Source organism: Malania oleifera, chromosome 3, assembly GCF_029873635.1.
Source record: "Malania oleifera isolate guangnan ecotype guangnan chromosome 3, ASM2987363v1, whole genome shotgun sequence".
Taxonomy (NCBI): Eukaryota; Viridiplantae; Streptophyta; class Magnoliopsida; order Santalales; family Ximeniaceae; genus Malania; species Malania oleifera.
The window spans coordinates 113,172,179-113,194,414 of NC_080419.1; the positions used below are offsets into that span (position 1 = coordinate 113,172,179).

A 22,236-nucleotide genomic window follows, 5' to 3' on the forward strand; every position below is an offset into this window, starting at 1 on the left:
GCTTAAAATGTTTGATTACACTCTTATAAGTGATGGACATGAAATTAATGAATTGGATAAATGTTTGTACAACAGATTTGATGGTAATTGTGGCGTAATAATATGTTTATATGTTGATGATATATTAATATTTGGCACTAGTTTACTATTCATAATGCACCAAATGACTACATATTTTTTATGGATGTTGGTGTTTGTGCCCCACCTTGTGCGACGTCCCATCCCTGCTTACCCGCCAAGGGGAGAGTCTTCTTCCAAGGGTTGAGCAGCTCTGAGTGAGCACAAACGGATTTTGGAGGAGACAAGAGCAGCAAAGGTGACTCTTGAGGATGTGTAGTTGCCCTTGGCACGTTCTGCTGTGCCACCCATTAGAGATTGGTCCCCGAATGTTACCCCAGGACTTACAGAGGACATGTTCGCTCAACTGGTGTTGTTCCATATGATTAGGCCAACCATGCCACTAGATGTTGCTGTGGGGCCTCTAGCGGACACGTCTGATTAGCTGATGCCATTCTGTATCCTCAGGCCACGCAAACCACCACCCTCCCCTCTTACCACTAAATTGCGTCGTATTCTGGAGGAAATGGCATGGGATTGAGGCGCCGCTAGAGCAGCCGCCTCGCCTTGCTTGGCTAGTTCTAATTTTGATTCTAACTTTGATTAGGATAGGCTAGATGCTTGGGATCTTTTCATGCCCTTTCTATTTTGATTATGCACTGTGCTCATGCACACTTTGCTTTTATTTTATTTTCTTTTATTTGTTTTTTCTTGTAGTCTATTTTACCATGCTTTTGAATGGCTGTACCTATGCTTTGATGTTTCTATCTACATTATATTGCCTCTGAAATTAATGAAAATACATGGTGCTTTTGGTTTCTACCTGTATTTTGTGCTTCACTATATCATTACGTTTTTCTGGCTATTTCTAGATTTTATGTGGATATTACTTACAAAGGTACACTAGTTGATTACATAGCACCGTGCAGTGGAGATGACTCACCGAGTGCATATGGTGGAAATGGAGAACTAGCAATTGAAAGAGAAGATGTCCACCTTTGAAGCTCGACTGGAAGCCATGATGAACAGGCAAGCTCAGCTCGAACAAATTATGCACCAATCTCGACCAGACGATGCAGGTGGCTTCTCCTTTCATTATAAGGTATGTAAAATGTAGTTTACGTGTGTGTATGTATATATATACATATGTATGTATGTATGTATGTATGTGTGTGTGTGTGTGTGTGTGTGTGTGTGTGGATGTATGTATGTGTGTGTGTATATATATATATAGATCATAGTGTTTCAAAGCTTACTTATATCTTTTTTTTTTTTTTTTTTTTTACCACTTATATGAAAGTTTACAAACATTGCATGCTAAATTTGATGTCATGTTTTGTTGAATCCTATATATGAATGATGAATGTGTGTAAGTTTGGAAGAGCATTAAGTTGAATTGCACAGGAAATAATAATTGGTTATTTATCTCAAGGCAGTTATTTTGTACTCTGTATTGGAGGGGCTAGCCTCCACCCTATGATTGTTTTATGACTTGATGCAGTTATTTATAGTTGTGGCTAGTTTGTTCTGTATTTATAAAGTTAATTTTTGGTTGGTGCTAATAAATCTATCTAATGTTTAAGGTCCTTGGAAGCGAAAGAATCTTGTTGATTTTGGAATTGTCACTGCATGCATTGCTTCTACTAGAGTTAACGACCAATGTCTTGCAAATAATTTGCTCAAGATCAATGCGAAGGTGTATCTTACTAACTCGCCAGTTGCCACTTAAAAAAATCACCCTAGCCTCTAATTCCACAGAGCGCTTCTTCCAAGCCTCAACCCTCACCTCGGCTCTCGCCTTCGCACACTCCAAATCCTTCATCTTATTCTTCAGATAAGCAACAACCTCTTTCTCACCTTCATGAGAACTCCTCAAAGGCCCTAATAAGCTCTTGCATCCCTCCTTCATCTTATTCGTTCTTCTGGATTCTAAAGAGAACCTGGAGAAATTATGGGAAATTTTGGACAATCCAAATCACATTATAACATTTTCAATAGGAAGGTATCAACTTAATGCATTATTATTATTGATTGCACAGTATCTGCTTTTTCCTTTAAATCTATATCAAATTATATCGGATTTGGAGTAATTGCTTTCATTAGAACTTATATTTCCTTTGTTAGTTAGCTTTCATTGTTTTGTTCATATTTTTTTAAGTTGTGGGTGATAACTGAAAAGATACTAAGGCATGGATGGTTTAAATCATTAATTGGGAACCTGAAACTAAAGTCCCTGGCAAGTTCTTTTATTTTTATTTTTATTAATTTTTGAGGAAATATCATCAACTATTAAAGTGAGATTTTGTTTTACTGTTGGAGCTCTGTTGTTGAATTGCATAATTGATTTTATGATTCTTATATTGTAGCAAAAATTAAATAGCACAAATGCTATAATTGGAGAAGAATTAAAGTTTTGTCACTTAAGACTACAGAATATAGGATAGCTAAGGAGTTAAAGGATTTATTCGTGGAGTTTGCAGATCATCAGAAGTGATTGCACAAAAGGCTTGCATCTAAAGAGAGAAAAATCCTTCACACATTTGCCCCATAAGTGCTTGCAGAGTTTAGACTTGTTCTTAGAGGGCCGCTCAAATAAGCAGGTAAAAATTTGTGTCTCATTTTTGCACACTGTGTGAATGATTACATTTCTTTGATGGATGATTTATATTTTGTATTACCTATTATTTGAGCTACTGGATTGCATGCCTTATTTGGAATGTCACCTGCATGACTGATCCAGTGATTTATGTTTTGTATGCTATAGAAAACTACTAGGCTATTTGGTATACTCTTCTTGATTTACAGATTTAGGAAATGTTTTATATACAGACGGCATACTGCCGAAATTTTTTTAAAATTTTTTCCAAAATAATCAAATCCCAAAAATCAAGTGTAAAATGTTTATGATATGATGCATGCTTAAATTGTTATTGAAAGGATAAGTGATTGCTAAATGAAGATTGATCTTCATCCTAAATTGAAAATGCATGCATAAGAACATATATAGAGGAGCAGAGCACCATTCTTAGATCATCAGTAGTGACAACCCCCTGTTTTTGATAATGGCAGAGGGGGAGAAATGGATGGTAATGAGGATGGTGTTCGTTTTTTGTACTTGAACTGATGATGTTTTGGAAGTCAAGAAAGTTTTTCGTTGCTTCTCTTAAGGATGTTACTTTCTATTTGCATCTATTTTGGTGTATTGATGCAAATCATCTTGTAATTTTTATTTATTTTACCTTTGTAATGAAAAACAATTATGCTTAACTAATGCTTGCAAGGACCTACTTAACCTGATTGTTTGTATGAAATATTTGGTCTTATCATACTGAATAGCTTGTGTTGAATGGAACATTGTCAAATATTGAGTATACTGAACTGCTTGTGTTGAATGGATTATTACTAAAATATTGAGCATAATGAATTGCTTCAGGCTTGTATGTATGTTTTGTTATGTAAAAATGCTCTAGTTACAGACGGCATGTTGCCAAAATTTTAGTTAATTTTTTTCAAAAATAAAATATGATAAAACGGTCATAAAGTGCATACATTAAGTGATTAAATATGAATTGTTCTTTGGTTATGAACACAAAATCATGCTATATACATATATATATATATATATATATATATATATTTTCAAACATTGTATACTAGCTAGCTAATTTCTTGTGAAATTATTATTGTGTAGGGTTTGTGACTCTCAAAACATTATGACGATGCCAGACACTTCAGTCGGTTCGAATGCGTATAACTTTTTACTTTTCTTGTTTTTCTTGTTAACTGAATAGAATTAATTTGTATATTTTAATTTGAATTTGTACTTGTATGTATTTTAATTTTAAACAATTTGTATTTTAAATTTTAATAATTTATGAATGTTTTAGTAATTATGGTTCAATTTTATGTATTTTAAAATGTAATTAAAGGTTTTTACAGGATTTTTAAAAAAAATTTAATTTTTTCCAAGTACTAGTGACGGTTTTCAAAACCATTGCTAATATTAATAGGAAGATGAAGTATTAGTGATGGTTTAGAAACCGTCACTAAATAACCAAAACCATCACTATAGAATCAACCTTGTGGGGGCCAAATATTAGTGACGGTTCTATAATTGTTACTAATAGTCAATTATTAGTAACAGTTTCTTGACCGTCACTACTACAGTCATATTAGTGACGGTTATTAAATCTGTCACTAATACATGCGCTTTAGTGACGATGTTTAACCAACCATATGTGCAATTTTATAGTGACGGTCGTAGGCTATTAGTGACGGCTCTTTTCCGTCACTAATACTCCACTATTAGTCACAATTTGAATATTTCGTCACTAATAAGTATTAGTATCCGCGCATATATGGTGACAAAGCTAAAACCGTCACTAATACTGAGAAAACAGTCATTAATAGTATTGGTGACGATTTTTTTTAGTATTAGTGACGGTTTGAAACCGTCACTAATACCCTTATTTCTTGTAGGTGCTTCCCCCCATGCTTTGTTCTTGTACTTTGTCCCCCCCTCCCTATGCTTTGTTCTCATACTTTGTTCCCCCAGTGCTTTGTTCCTATGCTTTGTCCCCCCTTTCATGCCTTGTTCCCTTGCTTTGTCCCCCCCATGCTTTGTTCCTATACTTTGTCCCCCCATGCTAATGCTATATATACCTGTTGGCCTAACAAGACTTAGAATCTTATTTTGATGATAACAAATTAAAGGAACTTAACATTTTTTGTTAAGTGAAGTTTCAGGATTCATGTGTTGATAAAAGATCAAGTGATTGAAAAGTCTATTGAAAGCTTGTACTTAAAGCTAGAAGATCCGATGAAGCTAAAGACTATTGAAGCAAGAAGTCAAGTCAAATATAAAGAATGGAAGCAAAGCATGAAGACTTAGTGTAGTAACCCGAACCAAGAAAATAAAGAAATAAATAAAGGAAAAGAGAAAGGAAAGGAAAAAGAGGAAAAAATGGTTTGGCCAGGACCAAACCATCGTCAGTTTTGTGAGGATCAGAAAAATCGTCGACGATTTTTCTACAGGTAAACAACCGAGAGCTGTTTAAAAGCCAAATGACTATCAACGGTTTTGTCAAGCCCTGAAAAATAGTCGACGGTTTTCCTGCGGGCAGACTTACTTAAGGGCTAAGTTACTCATTTTCTTTCATAATTTACTTTTGTTGTCTCTCTCTCTCTCTCTCTCTCTCTCTCTCTCTCTCTAACAATTATGGTTTTGGTTTTCTTTCTCTCTTTAGCCTGGGAAGTTTCCGCAAGTGCTCTCTGATCCTCTCTCCCTTCCCCCGACACTTAGGCCATCGATCTTTGGCGAATTTGTGTGGTTAGATTTTCGTGGTTTTGAAGGTTTTAGGCATTTTCTTTAGGAACAAGTAAAAGGATTATATTATGTTTGTTGTTTTTGAATTATGGACCGATTAAATTGCAATTTATGTTTATAGAAGCGACATATATGATTTTATGAACGAATCGGGTATATGAAAATGGTAGTTTTAACTTTTATACGTTTTTGGGGAAAACCAACGCAAATGGTTTGAACATCTCCCATTTTCAATAAAATATGTAGTTTGAGTTAAATAAAACCCTCGAGATTCTCATACCCCTTTTTTAAGCAACTTGTATGTTTCCCCGCCAATTTATTTTATTTATGGTTTATCATATAAAAATTGTGTGGCATTAGAACAGTTTTTAAATGGCATATTTGAATAGAATGTTTTAACTGATATAATACAGTATGGTGTAATGGCTATAAGCCGAGATGTGATGTGACGACTATAAGTCAAGATGTGATGTGATGGCTATAAGCCGAGATTTGATATGCCGGTTTTATACCAAAGCAGAAAATGATAGAATTATGAATAGCATATGTTTTATACAATGTTATGAAAAATGAATTCTGATTTCCGTATTATTATGTAAATTGCCATATATGATTCTAGAACCTTGTGGATATGCGATATGATATTATGAGCACGGTATTGTAGCTATATGTGGGCAATAAATGCAATCACATGGGGATGAAAGTGTGATACGGGATAGTCGATTGGAGACATGGGTACAGTACTACTCCGAGGCAGTTCTGGGGGCCCCATCCGATGCAGTTCTGAGTGACCCTTTAGGGTAGGCATAATCGTATTTACAACTCTTTTCTGACTCAACTATGGTCAGCCGACTATATGCTGAGTCCAGCCTTCTGGCCGCAGAATCCATCATGGGAGGAAGCATGTTGTATGAGTATGTGATAGCGTGACGACACTAATTCAGCATTCCAAGTTGTATCTTTTGTGCATATATGGGCAAATTTACTATAAATGGGCTATACTGAGTCGACAATTTATTATTCTGAAATTATGTATTTATACATACATATATATATAGTGCAGTACAGTTTAAATGCCATATTTTTATATACAGTGAAATAATGGAAGTTTTATATTCACACGGGAACTTATGCTAGCCACACACTGATAATAATATAATCCGTCTTAATAAGAAGTGTCTCACCCCATTATGCAAATTATTTTTCAGGTCCTTTAGGGAACCATGCCTAACTTACTACGGGGCATGGATTAGACTTTTGGGGGTGATAGATAGAGTTGGTGAGCCACTAGCTGTTACATTTTGTTATTTTGTTGGGTTGTATTATATAGACAGGTAGTTGTATGTATGTTTTTGGGAATAGTTAGAATTCTGGTAAAATGTTTTGATGTTTCAGCATCTTTCGTTGTATGGTTTTTAATTCCAGTAATGGCAGGTGTACCCGGCATTCCCTGGTTAGGGCGGGTTGCAATATGTATATGTGTATGTCGTATCAAAGAGTATTTATATTTTTTTAGCAGTTTAAATTCTTGGGCTGCTACAAGTCGTATGAGAGCCTAGGTTGCTAGATTCTTCGGACTATGTCGGATGATCTTAACATAGTATAGGTTCAAGTAGGATGAGGATAGGAATGGGTAGAAAAGGAATGTTGAGCTTTGCTTCGTAAGACTGGAGGTAGAAATTCCTTGACAGACTTCTGTGTTTTTCTATATCAGTCGACAGATTCAGAAAATTACGAAAATCCATCGATGGTTTTATTTCCAAGCAGAGGGATAGGAACTTGAAACTAGAATGGGAATATGAAATTGGCATAGCATGTCGTAAATTAGGGGGAGAAGATTTAGGCTGGTATTTGGAATTTATTTAAAGTGAGCATTTTAGTGTTATAATTGCACTAGACATGTTAGGATATTAGAATTCTAAATTCGTTGTGGTTCTATCTTCAGGATGAATCCCAGGGACAGTAACGCTATGGCCGAAGGGAGTAGTAGTGAGGGGGCTGCCCATGAGGGTGGCAGTGATTCTACAGTGGCACTTCGGGATTTCACCCAACAGTTTATGGCCGAGGTTATGCAGAGTTCTCAAGGGTAGAATCGTCCCACTACTAAGCTGGGAGGTTTTATCGACCAATTCACTCGCTTGAAGCCTCCTACCTTCATGGGCAATACTGACCCGATTCTTGTGGAGAATTGGATTCAGAAAATTAAAAAGATCTTAGCCATATTGCAATGCACAGATGAGCAGAAGGTGCTCTGTGCCACATTTAAGCTGACTGGAGAGGCCGAGAGATGGTGGGAAGAGGTAAAGCTGCTAGAGGAGTAGAGACTGGTACCGGTGGTGATGACATGAAGCCATTTCAGAGAGGTTTTCTTTGATTGGTATTTTCCAGCCTCTGTTAGGAAAGGAAAGGCAGAGGGGTTCCTGAACCTGACTAAGGGACAGCTGGCTGTTTAGCTATACACCGCCCAATTTGTGGAGTTGTCACGTTTTGCTCCCTACATGGTACTTGATGAGTCTACGAAGGCTTGGAAGTTGGAGAGGGGTCTAAGGCATGAGATTATAAAGCAGGTGGCTGTGTTATAGGTGTAGGAGTTCGCTACATTAGTGGATAAGGCCACTGTGGCAGAGGCGAGCCTACAGGGAGATGTGGAGGTTTAGAACCCGAAGAAGAGGCCGACGCGGCCTTCTATTTCTCATACGGGTGCAAGGCAGGGTCCTTGGAGGAGGTATGGTAACGGTGGAGGCCAGCGATGAGATACGGGTGATAGAGCATTTTAGGGTACCTCATCATACCCCTGTTTGCCCTACGTGTGGTAAGAGGCATTCAGGAGAGTGTAGGGGTAGACTAGGTGATTGTTTTTTGTGTGGTAGGTCGGGACATATGGTGTGAGATTGCCATGCGACGTTGAATTTTGCACCTCCACAACATCAGTATCGGGGTGGTAACCAGGCATCCCGAGGTGGTCACCATATGGACAATGCCCAGGCACGGGTGTACTCACTTACGCCAGGAGATGCAGAGTACGCCGGCAACGTGGTGACAAGTACTATTTCCATTTTGTCAAATAGTATTGTAGTGTTTTTTGATTCAGGTGCAACACACTCTTTTGTATCTCAAGGGTTCATCAAATTGTTCGGGGTAGAAACACAATTGTTAGATGCCGAGTTAGAGGTGGTCACACCATCAAGGTCAGTGGTAGTGTGTAGTAAAGTAATCCGAGACTGCCCAGTGGAGATTCAGGGGAGAATGGTTCCTGCTAAGTTGATTATCTTTGATATGCATGGTTTTGATATCATTTTGGGGATCGATTGGTTAGTAGCCAGCTATGCGAGTATTGACTGCCACAGGAAGGAGGTAGTGTTTAGACCTCCAGAGGAATAGGAGTTCAAATTTGTTGGGTGTGTGTGCGCTCTGCACCACAGATTCTTTTAACCATACAGACAAAAAGGTTACTCCTAGAGGGATGCCAGGGGTACCTAGCATTTGTGAAAGAAGCACCAAGGGAGGAACTTAAATTGGAGGATATTCCCGTGGTAAAGGAGTTCTCAGATGTTTTCCCAGAGGATTTACTAGGATTGCCTCCGGATCGTGAGGTGGAGTTTGTCATTGAGTTGCTTCTAGGGACAACGTCTATTTCTATGCTCCATATATAATGGCTCCAGTTGAACTAAAGGAGTTAAATGAGCAGTTGCAGGAACTTATTGACAAAGGGTTTATTAGACTGAGCATATCACCCTGGGGAGCACCAGTGTTGTTTGTAAAGAAGAAGGATGGGCCAATGAGGATGTGCATCGATTATAGAGAGATTAATAAAGTGACAGTAAAGAATAAGTGCCCATTACCCTGAATTAACGATCTGTTCGAGTAGTTATAGGGCACACATTTCTTTTCCTAGATCGATCTGTGATCCGGGTATCATCAGGTAAGGGTTAAATCAAAGGATATACCAAAGATGACCTTCCGTACTAGGTATGGCCACTACGAATTTCTGGTTATGCCTTTCGGATTGACTAATGCTCCAGCGGCATGGACTTGATGAATAGGGTATTCTATGAGTCCTGGTATTCATCGATGACATCCTGGTTTATTCGAGGAGTCTTGAGGAGCATGCAACTCATTTGAAATTTGGTACTTCAGGTACTTAGAGGGAAAAAGTTATTTGCGAAATTCAAGAAATGTAAATTCTGGTTAGAGCAAGTAGCATTTCGAGGACATGTAGTTTCCAGAGAAGGTGTTTCAATGGACCTGAGCAAGATAGAAGTGGTAGTTGATTGGGTGAGACCAAAGAACATGCATAAGGTTAAAAGTTTCTTATTTCTGACAAGAAATTACCGCGGGTTCATAGCGGGATTTTCTAGACTATCAGATCCGCTGACACAGCTTATGAGGAAGAACATGAGGTTCGAGTGGACTGGTGAGTGCGAGCAGAGTTTTTAGGAATTGAAGCAGCGACTAGTTACTACCCCAGTATTGACCATTCCTTTAGGAGAGGGTGGATTTGTGACCTATAGGGACACATCTCAGAAAGGACTAGAGTGTGTCTTAATGCAGTAGGGAAAGGTTATCGCATACGCTTCTCACCAACTTAAGGAGTACAAGAAAAACTATCCGACATATAACATGGAATTGGCAGCAGTAGTATATGCATTAAAAATTTGGAGGCACTACCTGTACGGTGAAAAGTGAGAGATCTTTACGGATCACAAGAGTCTTAAGTACTTTTTCACTCAGAAGGAGTTAAACATGAGGTAGCGGAGATGACTTGAATTGAAAAAGGACTACGACTGTATCATCAGTTACCACCCAGGAAAGGCTAATGTGGTAGCTGATGCTTTGAGTCGGAAGTCAGTGAATGCGTCAGTCTCAGCAGTTAGAGTTTAACATCGGATTAGGATGGACCTGGAAAGGTTGGGTGTGGAGTTAGTGGAAAGAAATCACCAGGAGTTCATTGCTAGTTTGGTAGTGCAACCAACCTTACGAGAAAGGATCACGACAGCTCAGATGAAAGATGTAGAGTTGGTAGAGATTGTGAATGGAGTACAAGATGGGTTGAAGGTAGATTTCAATGTCTCAGACGACGGGTTGTTGAGATTTCACACCAGGATATGCATGCCGAATGGTGCTGGGATTAAATGAACTATCCTAGAAGAGACACATCACTCTCTATATACAGTGCATCCAGGGAGTACAAAGATGTATAGGGATCTAGGGAATCTTTCTAGTAGTCTAACATGAAAAGATAGATCACCTGTTTTGTTGAGCAGTGTTTGACGTGTCACGAGATGAAGGCCGAGCACCAAAGGCTAGTAGGACCATAGCAAACACTTCTCATTCCTAAGGGGAAGTGGGAGCACATTTCCATGGACTTTTTCATGGGATTGCCATCGGCACTTCATGGACAAAATGCTATTTGGGTAGTTGTTGACAGACTAACGAAAACTGCCCATTTCATTCCAGTTAAAGTCAGTTATTCCATGAATAGGCTGGCAAAACTCTATGCGTAGGAGATAGTCATATTGCACGGGGTGTCTGTGTCCATCATTTTAGATAGGGACCCGTGGTTTACTTCTCGATTTTGGAAGAGTCTATAGGAAGCATTAGGATCTCAGCTCACTTTCAGTACTGCTTTTCACCCGTAGACCGATGGTCAGTCAGAGAGGACCATTCAGATTCTAGAGGATATGCTGCGGGCGTGTTTATTGGATTTCAGGGGTAGTTGGATTAAATATTTTCCATTAGTTGAGTTCGCATACAATAACAGTTATCATGCTAGTATCGGGATATCACTGTATAAGGCACTATATGGTCAAAGGCGCCGATCTTCGTTGTATTGGGATAAGGTTGGTGAGTGGAAGATTTTGGAGCTGGAGCTTGTTTAGTAAACCTTTGAGATGGTCTAGCTTATCAGGGAAAGAATTAAGATAACACAGAGTTGGCAGAAAAGTTATGCGGATATATGCCAGTGAGAGCTAGAATTCGAGATAGGTGATGCCATATTTTTTAGGATTACTCCAATGAAAGGGGTAATGAGATTTGAGAAAAAAAAGAGAGGAAGCTAAGCCCTAGATACATCGGGCCATTCGAGATTCTAGAGAGAGTTGGTCCAGTGGCATACATAATAACATTACCCCCAGCACAATCTAGGACTCACGACATGTTCCACGTGTCCATGCGAAGGAAGTATGTTCCAAATCCTTTACATGTGATTAGTTACGAGTCTTTGGAGCTCGGGGACACTTTGGTATATGAGGAAATACCAGTTCAGATTCTAGACTATAAGGAGCAGGAGCTACGTACTAAGAGGATTCTTCTTGTAAAGGTACTTTGGCGTAGTCATGCAGTAGAGGAAGCATTATGGGAATTAGAGATAGAGATATGTTAGAAGTATCCACATCTGTTTAGAGAGGCTCAGTGCTAATCAGGTAGTTATATCAGTTGGTAAGTGTTGGTTTTGTATATAGGTTGCTTAGAGTAGGTTTGTTTAGCTTTATCAGTTGTTTACTGTTTGTTTCATGGTTGGTCTTCGGGAGAGTTTTGGTATGGGTATTGTAACTTCCCGAGATAGTATGTGTAACCATGGTATTCCTTCGCGATAAGTGAGAGTAATTAATAAATTTTGGATGCAGCTGCTATGTGGATGGCCGCCAGCCCTTCCTAGAGTCGGATCAACACATTAGTAATCATTCTGTAGATGTGATGGAAATCAGTTAGAAAATTTCTAGGATGAAATTTTTGTAAGGAGGGGAGATTGTAGTAACTTGAACCAAAAAAATAAAGAAATAAATAAAGAAAGAGAGAGAGGAAAGGAAAAAGAGGAAAAAGGGTTTGGCTAGGACCAAACCATCGCCAGTTTTGTGAGGATTAAAAAAGACGTCGACGGTTTTCCTGCAGGTAAAAAATTGAGAGCTATTTAAAGGCCAAACCATTGACGGTTTTGTCAAGCCCAAAAAAATCGTTGATAGTTTTCCTGCGGGCAAACTTACTTAAGGGCTAAGTTACTCATTTTCTTTCATAATTTACTCTCTCTCTCTCTCTCTCTCTCTCTCTCTCTCTCTCTCTCTCTAAAAATTAGGGCTTTGGTTTTTTCTCTCTCTCTCTAGCCCGGGAAGTCTCTGCAAGTACTATCCAGTCCTCTCTCCCTTCTCCTGGCACATAGGCCGTCGATCTTCGGCGGATTCATACGATTAGATTTTCGTTGTTTTGAAGGTTTTAGACATTTTCTTCAGGAACAGGCAAGGGGATTATATTATGTCAGTTGTTTTTGAATTATGGACCGATTAAATTGCAATTTATGTTTGTAAAAAATGACATATATGATTTTATGAATGAATTGGGTAAATGAAAATGGTAGTTTTGACTGTTATATGTTTTTGGGGAAAACTAACGTGAATGGTTTAAACATCTCTGATTTTCAATAAAATATGTAGTTTTAGTTAGATAAAACCATGGAGATGCTCATATCTCTGTTTTCAACAACTTGTATGTTTTCCCATCAGTTTATTTTATTATGGTTTATCAGATAAAAATTGTGTGACATGAGAACGGTTTTTAAATGGCATATTTGAACAGAATGTTTTAACTAATATAATACAGTATGATGTGACGACTATAAGCCGAGATGTGATGTGATGACTATAAGCCGAGATGTGATGTGATGACTATAAGCCGAGATTTGATATGTAGGTTTTATATCGAGACAGAAAATGACAAAATTATGAACAACATATGTTTTATGCAATGTTATGAAAAATGAATTATGATTTTCGTATTATTATGTAAATTGCCATATATGATTCTAAAACCCTGTGGATATGCGATGTGATATTATGAGCAAGATACCGTAGCTATATGTGGGCAGTGAGTGCAATCACACAGGGATGGAAGTGTGATATGGGATAGTCAATTGGAGACCTTGGTACAGTACTACTCCAAGGCAGTTCCGGGGGCCCCATCCGATGCAGTTCCGGGTGATCCTTTAAGGTAGGCACAATGGTACTTACAACCTTTTTCTAACTCAGTTATGATCGGCAGGCCATATGCTGAGTCCAGCCTTTGGGCCGCACAACCCGTCATGGGGGGAAGCATGTTGTATAAGTATGTGATAGCGTGATGACGCTAATTCAGCAATCCTGATTGTATCTTTTATGCATATATAAGCAAATTTACTCTAAATGAGCTATACTGAGCCGACAGTTTATTATTTTGAAATTATGTATTTTCATATATATATATATATATATATATTGTGTAGTATAGTTTAAATGCCATATTTTTATATACAATGAAGTAATGGAAGTTTTATATTCATACGGGAACTCATGCTAGCCACACACTGATAATAATATAATTCATCTTACTGAGAAGTGTCTCACCCCATTATACAAATCATTTTTCAGGCCTTTTAGGGAACCGTGCCTAGCTTACTACGGGGCAAGGATTAGACTTTTGGGGGTGATAGAGCTGGTGAGCCACCAGCTATTACATTTGGTTATTTTGTTGGGTTGTATTATATAGACAGGTAGTTGTATGTATGTTTTTGGGAACAGTTAGAACTTTAGTAAAGTGTTTTGATGTTTTAGCATCTTCCGGTGTATGATTTTTAATTCCAATAATGGCAGGTATACCTGTGATTCCCTGGTTAGGGTGGGTTGCAATATATATATGTATCTGGTATTAGAGAGTATATATTTTTTTGCAGTTTAAATTCTCGGGTCGCTACACTTAGTGATTATAAAGTCATAGTTTTTAAGAAGTCTCATGTAAGTATTTCACGATTTCAATATAAATGTTTGAAGCTCTTAGGAACTATTATTGACTTAGAGACCTATTTTTGAAAACCATGGAAAATATGTTTTTTAAAGTATCATTTCAATATTTCAAGTTTAAAAGCTAAAGAGTTTTGGAAACAAATTTCTTAAAAGCATATGAGTTGCAAGGACAGGCGATTGATGAAACACCATCAGGTGACTAACATAATTATGCTGATAAAATTGAGTAAACAAAAGCGAGACAGACGACTGATGAAACATCATCAGGCGACTGACAATTTTTATATTGTTAAAAACTGAACAGACAGAATCGAGACAGGCGACTGACCCCATTCAGTGTTTGAAAAATACGCTGAACTTAAAAGGCACAAGTGACTGACCCTGGTGTCACAGACGACTAATGTTTGTATTTTCAAATTTAAAAAAGTGAAGGAAAGTTTCCAAAATTGATTACTTGTCCCCCAAACTTTGAGAAAACCTGAGAAACAATGCAAGTAACTTGGGGAATACGAAAATATACTTTTTAACTCTATAAATACAATTTAATTTCAAGAATTACATATACCAACAACAATTAGCAATCAAGCTTATACTCACACGTTCAAAGCTCTATTGTCGAAAAACCTTTTACTGAAGTTTTTGCTGTATTCTCACTGATCAAAACTCACAGTTCTATGATTTTTCTATTGAGAATTTAAAATCAAGATAGAACCATGGTGATATAACTCTAAGCTTCAATATTTATATTGTTATATTGCTGAAGTATCTCTTAATTTGTACAAATCTGCTCTAATAGAGAGTTTATCTTGTATGACACAAAGTTTGTTTCTTTGTTTTTGTTGTTTGGCGATTCAGGGGTATTGGATCGTTGCCTAACAAGAAGGGGTATTCTTGTTAGAGAGGGATCTCCACCTGAGAAGGAGAGAGGTTGTAACTTAGCCTATTAAAGAAAGTTGGAAAGGAAAATCCTCATAGCGGTTGCTTGGGGCAAGGACGTAGGCTACTGGCCGAACCTTGTAAAAAATTCGATTCTTAGCTTTTCTCCCTATTCTCTTTAATTTTCTACAAGAATATAATCTGCATGTATGATCTTTAACACTTGCTGAATTTTGGGAATTGCTAGAATTTTGATTTTAAATATCACAACTGAAAAGTATTTTGCTAAAGTTGCAAGTTTTATCAAATCTCTAGAATTATATTATTCATTGTCAAGGAATAAAATTTGAGTTTTTAATTTTAAAAGAGTCTGAGATTTGTTTCTAACAATCCTAAATTGAAACTTATAATTTATCAGTTGGGCTTTAACATCAAAGACTTAAACTTGGATTGAATATTGACTATACTTGGTTGGTTATCAATATTATATTTGAGTGATTGTTGAAGATTAATTAATTATTGAAAGAAAACTTTTGCTGAAGTTAAAACTTAACTAAGGAATTTGTAATACAAAGAAGCAAAGAAATTTTAAAATCCCAATTCACCCCCTCTCTTGAGAGTATACCTAGATTCTCAATACCTCCATCAACACCACACGATCACCACCAACATACACCCCCACGACCACTTCCCATAGATACCTACACGACTATTACATTTACACTCCATTGCTACGTTCATCTTGTGATTCAAAGCTTGTACGAAGGACCTACGGTGTGATCCAAATATGTGGGAATAACGTCAAGTCATTCAAACGAATCTCTTGATAAATTCGGTACTTGTTTGAATCCTTGTTTTATTTTGTGAACCATTGCAAGTAGTTTAAAATATCATATTCGAATAACCTGTTTGAATCCATAGATTGCAATATTGATACTTTTCAACTAAAATCAATTGTATGAATATTAGTTTGCTAAGTTAGAACTGGCAATCTTGGCTTTGAAATTAACATCAATATGCATAAAGCTTGATTCCTTGATAAAGGACCCTTGGGACTTATTTTATGGATAAACACATACACCTTTTCAAAAATCCGTCAACTTGTGAACGGTAGCATAATTTATGGTGTTTATGTTTGGTTAATTACATTCTTAATCCAAAGTGTTTTGAATCTATGTGCTTGTGTGGTGGTTGAACCATAGGACTAGGTCAACCATTCCTGTCCTACACCACAAGGGTTCCCGCATCATTCTGGACGTGACCGGGTAAAGAAGTTAATTTATGAAACTATGATTAAATTAGCAACTTGAAATATAGGGATACTTATGAACAAAAGCCTGAAAATTGTGGACATAATGATTAGAAGAAAAATTAATCTAATCTGCCTATAGGAAACTAAGTGGTTGGGGGAGAAAGTAAGAGAAACTGAGAGATTAGTATTTAAACTTTGGTATATTGGAAAATAAAACCTAAAAATGTGATGCAAATTATTGTAGACAAAAATGTAAAAGATATCATTGTAGATGTCAAAAGAGTAAGGGATAGTATTATAAAAATCAAGATGGTTTTAGGCCAAGAGATAATAAATGTCATTAGTATTTATACTGCTTAAGTAGGTCTAATAGAAAGTCTTAAGAGACAATTTTGGGAAGATATAAATAGTACTATACAAACATATCGGAGAGACTGAGAAAATATTCATAGTAACATATCTAAATGGGCATGTTTAAAGGGATAATAAATGTTATGAGAGGGTATGGAGGACACGGATATGAAGACAAAAATGAGTCTAAGGAAATGATCTTAGACTTTTCTATGTCATATGATTTATTACAATGAATAATTACTTTAAAAAGAGAGAAAACAATTAATAACCTTCAAAACTGGACAAAATAAAAGTCAAACAATTTTTTTATCAACTAAGAGGTTAGATTGTTTATCGTGTAAGGATTGTAAAGTTATCTCAGGTGAAAACTTAACTATACAACATAATCTTAGTGTTGGATATATGTATTCAAAAAAATGGAAGAGAAAGGATAAAATAAACCAATATAAGAGAGATAGGTGGTAAAACCTAAATAGAAAAAATAGAATAAAATTTTATAAATAAAATGATCAAAGATGGTGATTGAACTATAGAAGATGGTGTAAACACAAATACTATTTGAAGTAAGATAGCTAGTTCTTTTAAAAAGATAGGAAAAGAGATATTAATTTTACCAAATATTATTTTATTATATCTTCTAATTAGGCACAACTCCACGTAGCTCCATCCATGAAGCCTACAAATATTTTGCAAAAAAAAAAGAAAAAAAATATTTAATAAATACTGCAGGTGTGCACGTACATATACAAAGATAATTAAGGAATTTTTTTTTTGAATTCATACAAGTAAATAACATGTATATTGCTCTAAATCACTTTTTAAAAGTTAAAAAAAAATTATCACTTAAAATAAGCACCGACAATAAGTGCTTAATTCATATAGAAGTGTTTTTTTTTTTTTTTTTTAAATTATTAAATTTAATAAGTGCTAAAAATAAGTGTTCTACTAAGAAAGTGCTGAAAGTTATAAGTAATGTTCGTTTATGCTTAAAATAAGTAGTATTTGAATGCTTACTTTTATTATAGGATACCAAATATTAATATTTTAAATTTTATTAATAATTTTTATATATTTATTGTTAAAATTTAAATATTTCTATTAAAAATAATATAATTTCAATTAATCATAATCATGTTGTTAATGTATATTTATAACATATTGCTATCATATTAAATTATGATAAAAATATACAATTATTCAAATTTAAAATTTTAATTAGTTTAATTTTAATTTAAATTAATAAATAGTTCTTGCCAATCTAGAACTGAATTATAATAACTAAGATGTATTTTGAAATATATTTTAAATAAAAATATCAATATTTTATTATTATTTATTAATCGATAATAATCTTGTTGTTATAAAATATGATTATCACATTAATGTATGTTAAAATAGTATTAAAATATAAGTTAAGATTTTTAGTTTATTTAATGTTAATTAAAATTTATAGATGGATTTTTTATTCATTCCATAATTTAATTATAATTTTATTAATAATGAATAGATTATAATGTGTAATAAAATAATATATAATGAATTTATAATTAATAAATTTAATTAATAATTATTTTAACTGTTATTTTTAATTGAAATTTATAATTAAGAAAAAAATATAATATGATTTTTCAAGTGACAATAATCATGTTCGTAATTTATATTTATAATATATCATTATCAAATTAATTTATGTTAAAATAATATTATTAATTAAATTAAAATTTTAAAATTTAATATTAATTTAAATGAACAAATGGTTCTTCTTCTTCATTTTAAAATTAAATTATATTTCACTGACAATTAATATATTATAATACATAGTAAAATAATATATACTTATTTTTGATGTATTTTTTAAACTATAAATAGTAACTAAATTTTCTTATATTTACAAAATTGACCCCATTTATGAATAGAGTCACTTATAAGTGGGCGAAAAACTATCTTAAATTTTTTTTTTTTAAATTCACTTAAATAATTTTTTAAAAATTATAAATATATTTATGTTATAAATATATATATATATATATATATTTTTAAAGTCCTTTCTAATAGGAGCTAAATTCAGCACTTTTTAAAAAAATTTTCCTAAAAAAAAGACAAATGAAGAATTGGATGGGACTGGAGTAGGCCCTCCGAGTTTAATGCAATAGGAAAAAAAACAAAAATAAATAAAGAAAAAGTCAAGAATTTAATGGGAGTGGAGCAGGTTTGCGAATTGCGAATTTAATACGGTGGAAACAATTAAACCCTCTCCCCCCAAAAGCGCCAAACGCGTCCCTCGCTCAATTCTTAAAAGACAAATGTTATCAGAGAAGTATATAAAACAAAAATTACTTATTTTAATGATAAGACTTGCGAAGAACTTGCATGTAGATATTCTTGAAAAGGCATAGATAGAATATATTAAATTAATAATCAGAACAAGTATATATAATGGAGGAAGCATGTAGATATTCTTGAAAAGGCATAGATAGAATATATTAAATTAGTAATCAGAAAAAGTATATATAATGGAGGAACTTAATCCAAAAAAACAAAAGAAGAAGAAGAAGGATTCTAATCGTAAGCCTCCCTCAAATTAGTATCTCATTCGAAGAGAAAGATATCAATATCAGAAAGATATCAATATCTGAGTTACCCAACATGGCTACTTCAACTTCGAAGTGTTGAGTTGGATTGCGCAACATACACGCATGCCTTCCCCAATTATATACTATCAAGTTTTGTTATGGGCATTCTGGAAATTCTATGATATATATATGATTAAAGTGCTAGAGAGAGAGAGAGAGAGAGAGAGAACCAGAGGCAGCAGCAGCAACAACATCGTTCTTGGAATCCCTGATGTGAAGACGGAGCCTAGTCTTGTAGGAAGAGTGGGAGGCGTAGAAGTCAGAGAGAGCCATGGAGATGGAGGTCAGCCCCATCTGCCCTACGGGGGTGTTAAGGTCAAGAACCACTCCCACGTCTATCTCTGCAGCTGCAGGACTTATTGTTGAATTAGTAGAATTCTGCGCCATGGCCATTCTTATAGTGTCTGCTGGAACCAAGTAGTAGATCCCCATGAGACAGAGACACAGGGAGATAGCAGATGAGAAAACTTCTAAGCGGCGGCCATGGGGGGTACTACTGTTAATGCTCTTCCTCTTCTTCATTTTTATTATTGAGTACTGATACAACCAGCTGCTCTCTGGTATCAAGAGGAAGCTAGACAGGCTCCGGCCGGCGGGGACAATTCGAATTGCATAGCATCTGACAGAAGATATTAATTGTGTGGGGGTGTGTGTATCAAGAGTGGACCGTGGAGTCTTCCTCCACCAAGCAAAGTTTAAGAGAAATTATAGGTAAGCATATAATGCAATATTGTCTCCTCCAGTACGCGTACAACAATGGATCTTGCTATGTATTTTTGTATTATTTATTTTCAAATTAAGTCTCGTCTTAAAGTTGACAAATATTGTGAAAAGAGAAAAAAATATAATTAGAGAATTCATTCTTTGAGGTTTGGTTTTGAAAGAAAGTAATAATTAAGAAATAGACTTTTAATTTTGTACATCAATAAATTTTCAATCTTTACTAGTAACTATTAATTGAAGAGAAGTAGGCATAAAATGAATTTTCTTCTTATTTTTTTTTTCAAGCTAAATCCTTGATTAGAAAAAAAAAAAAAAAAAACCACAACTAGGCAATAGGGTGAAAATCCACACTAATTGTTTGAGTGGGCTATACAAAAAAATATATATAATGGGCTTAAAATAATAAGGTTTTTAGAGATTGCACCTACTCAGGATTTAAGTCCAAATAAATAAGATCTGGGGACTAATTTAATTTTTTAAAATTTCTTTTATTTAGGGGCTAATTCAAATAAAGAAGATTAAATTCCTTGTTTTCTATCAATATTTTTTTGAAAAATCCCATAAAATATTTCGCAACATGACTTTGTATTTAGAAACACTCTCAATGAAATTTGGACTTGTGTGAATTTTTTCAAATTATAGTGCAAAATCATGTTGATTTTTGTCCAAATCCAAATCCCCTACTCCCAAATGCAACCTGAGTTGATGTTTATTAGTTTTTAGCTTAAGGTAAATCCTAAATGGTTATCTTTTCTATATTGATCGGAACTTGAATCATTTAGCCAATTATATTGAGAAAGAGATTTTCAATTACATAGTGTAAATAAATTAATCATTTAACGATTTCAAAACATGAAAATTTGTCAATGGTCACTGTAAGATGCATTTTATAGTGAAAAATTGAGAGAAACTATGTTTTTGAGAGATGTAAGAGTAACATCCAATTTTCAAACTTAACAATTTTCGGTACTTGAGTTGAAGAAAATCAATTTTGTCTTATACATTTTCACAAAAAAAAGTTTCAAATAAGAACTAGAAATATTTAATACTAAAGAGCTTGAATTGTCAAAGCTTCTGATGTCTTTATCGCACACACAGATGGACAATATGATATTTTCATAAGCTTGTGTGTCCGTCCAGTACGCTCAATTTCCACGGCAGTTGAAATATTAGTTGGTTTCACACCAGACTTCCTTGTGCTTCCTTGTTACAGCTATGCAAAATCTTAGTCCTGTTGTGATGTATTAACAAGAGAAGAAATGTTGAAAATATCAAATTATCCACAGAAGAATTGATCCAATTAATATTAATTGATTTGAATAATATTCACACAAACTCGACATCCCCAGTTCACCTTTGAGCATGTACATTCCTGAAACATGGGATCCAATTTTCAATGTCCTATCTCTTAATTAGTTGATACGAATACTCCATTGGCAATTAGTATGTGATTATTGCCTTAGTACTCTTACTTCATGGACTCACATGTCACCACCAGCAACATCAATTACCTCTGAAGACCTTGCAAGTGGCTATACAAAACGGTGATTTGGTGTGCTTCTCACTAGCCAACTCGTAAAGAGAGTAACTTTGTTTATATCGGTCCAATAAGTATACACATTAATTTGAGTATTAATTAATGTGTGGATGTTTTTCTCTGTCTAATATGTTTTGCTAGCAAGTATGAATAGCTAGGGTAGTGACTTTACAAGGTTCTGTAAGACCCATGGGGTTTTAGTTAGCAATCAACCACATGATGCTTCCTAAATTTATTTTTGAATCAATTAGTTTTTATATCTCTTTCCCTTTTTAAAAAAAAAAAATTGTAAACCTAATGTAAAACAACTCTCGTACCAATATTCTTAAAAACTCTCTTAGTAAGAGATAATATTTTACACTTAACTTCAAATGGTCATAACTTTTGACTCGAAAAGAGTCATGAACCTGACATCATATAGGTAAAAAATCTTATAGTATAGTCAGCCCGTTAGAAGGAAGATTTGAAAGGAACGATCCCTCACGAGGATATGGAACCCACCATCTATAAATACCACTTTACCATTTGGACCCATATAAGCGAGAGTCATAAGTTTGCATGAATCTAAATTATGTGGGATGTTGTACATTACTTTTGTGAGTGCAACCATTTATATAACATATGTGATTAGTGGGTTCAAAATCCAACATGGAGGGGTCATTACTTCCAAGTTTTTCTCATTTGTAAGTCCCACATTAATTCTAACGGTA

The 22,236-nt window shown here is 35.0% G+C and overlaps 1 protein-coding gene across 1 annotated transcript in view; it reads right to left on the minus strand.

Annotated features, from left to right (window-relative positions):
- Window positions 1-20,046, minus strand: part of LOC131152063 (glutamate receptor 2.2-like) — a 44,196-nt gene extending 24,150 nt beyond the window's left edge. Inside the window, exon 1 of the mRNA XM_058103668.1 lies at window positions 19,437-20,046. Coding sequence (XP_057959651.1) covers window positions 19,437-19,788 — 352 coding nt within the window. The 5' untranslated portion in view covers window positions 19,789-20,046. The remainder of the gene's footprint in view (window positions 1-19,436) is intronic.
- Window positions 20,047-22,236: the final 2,190 nt, after the last annotated feature.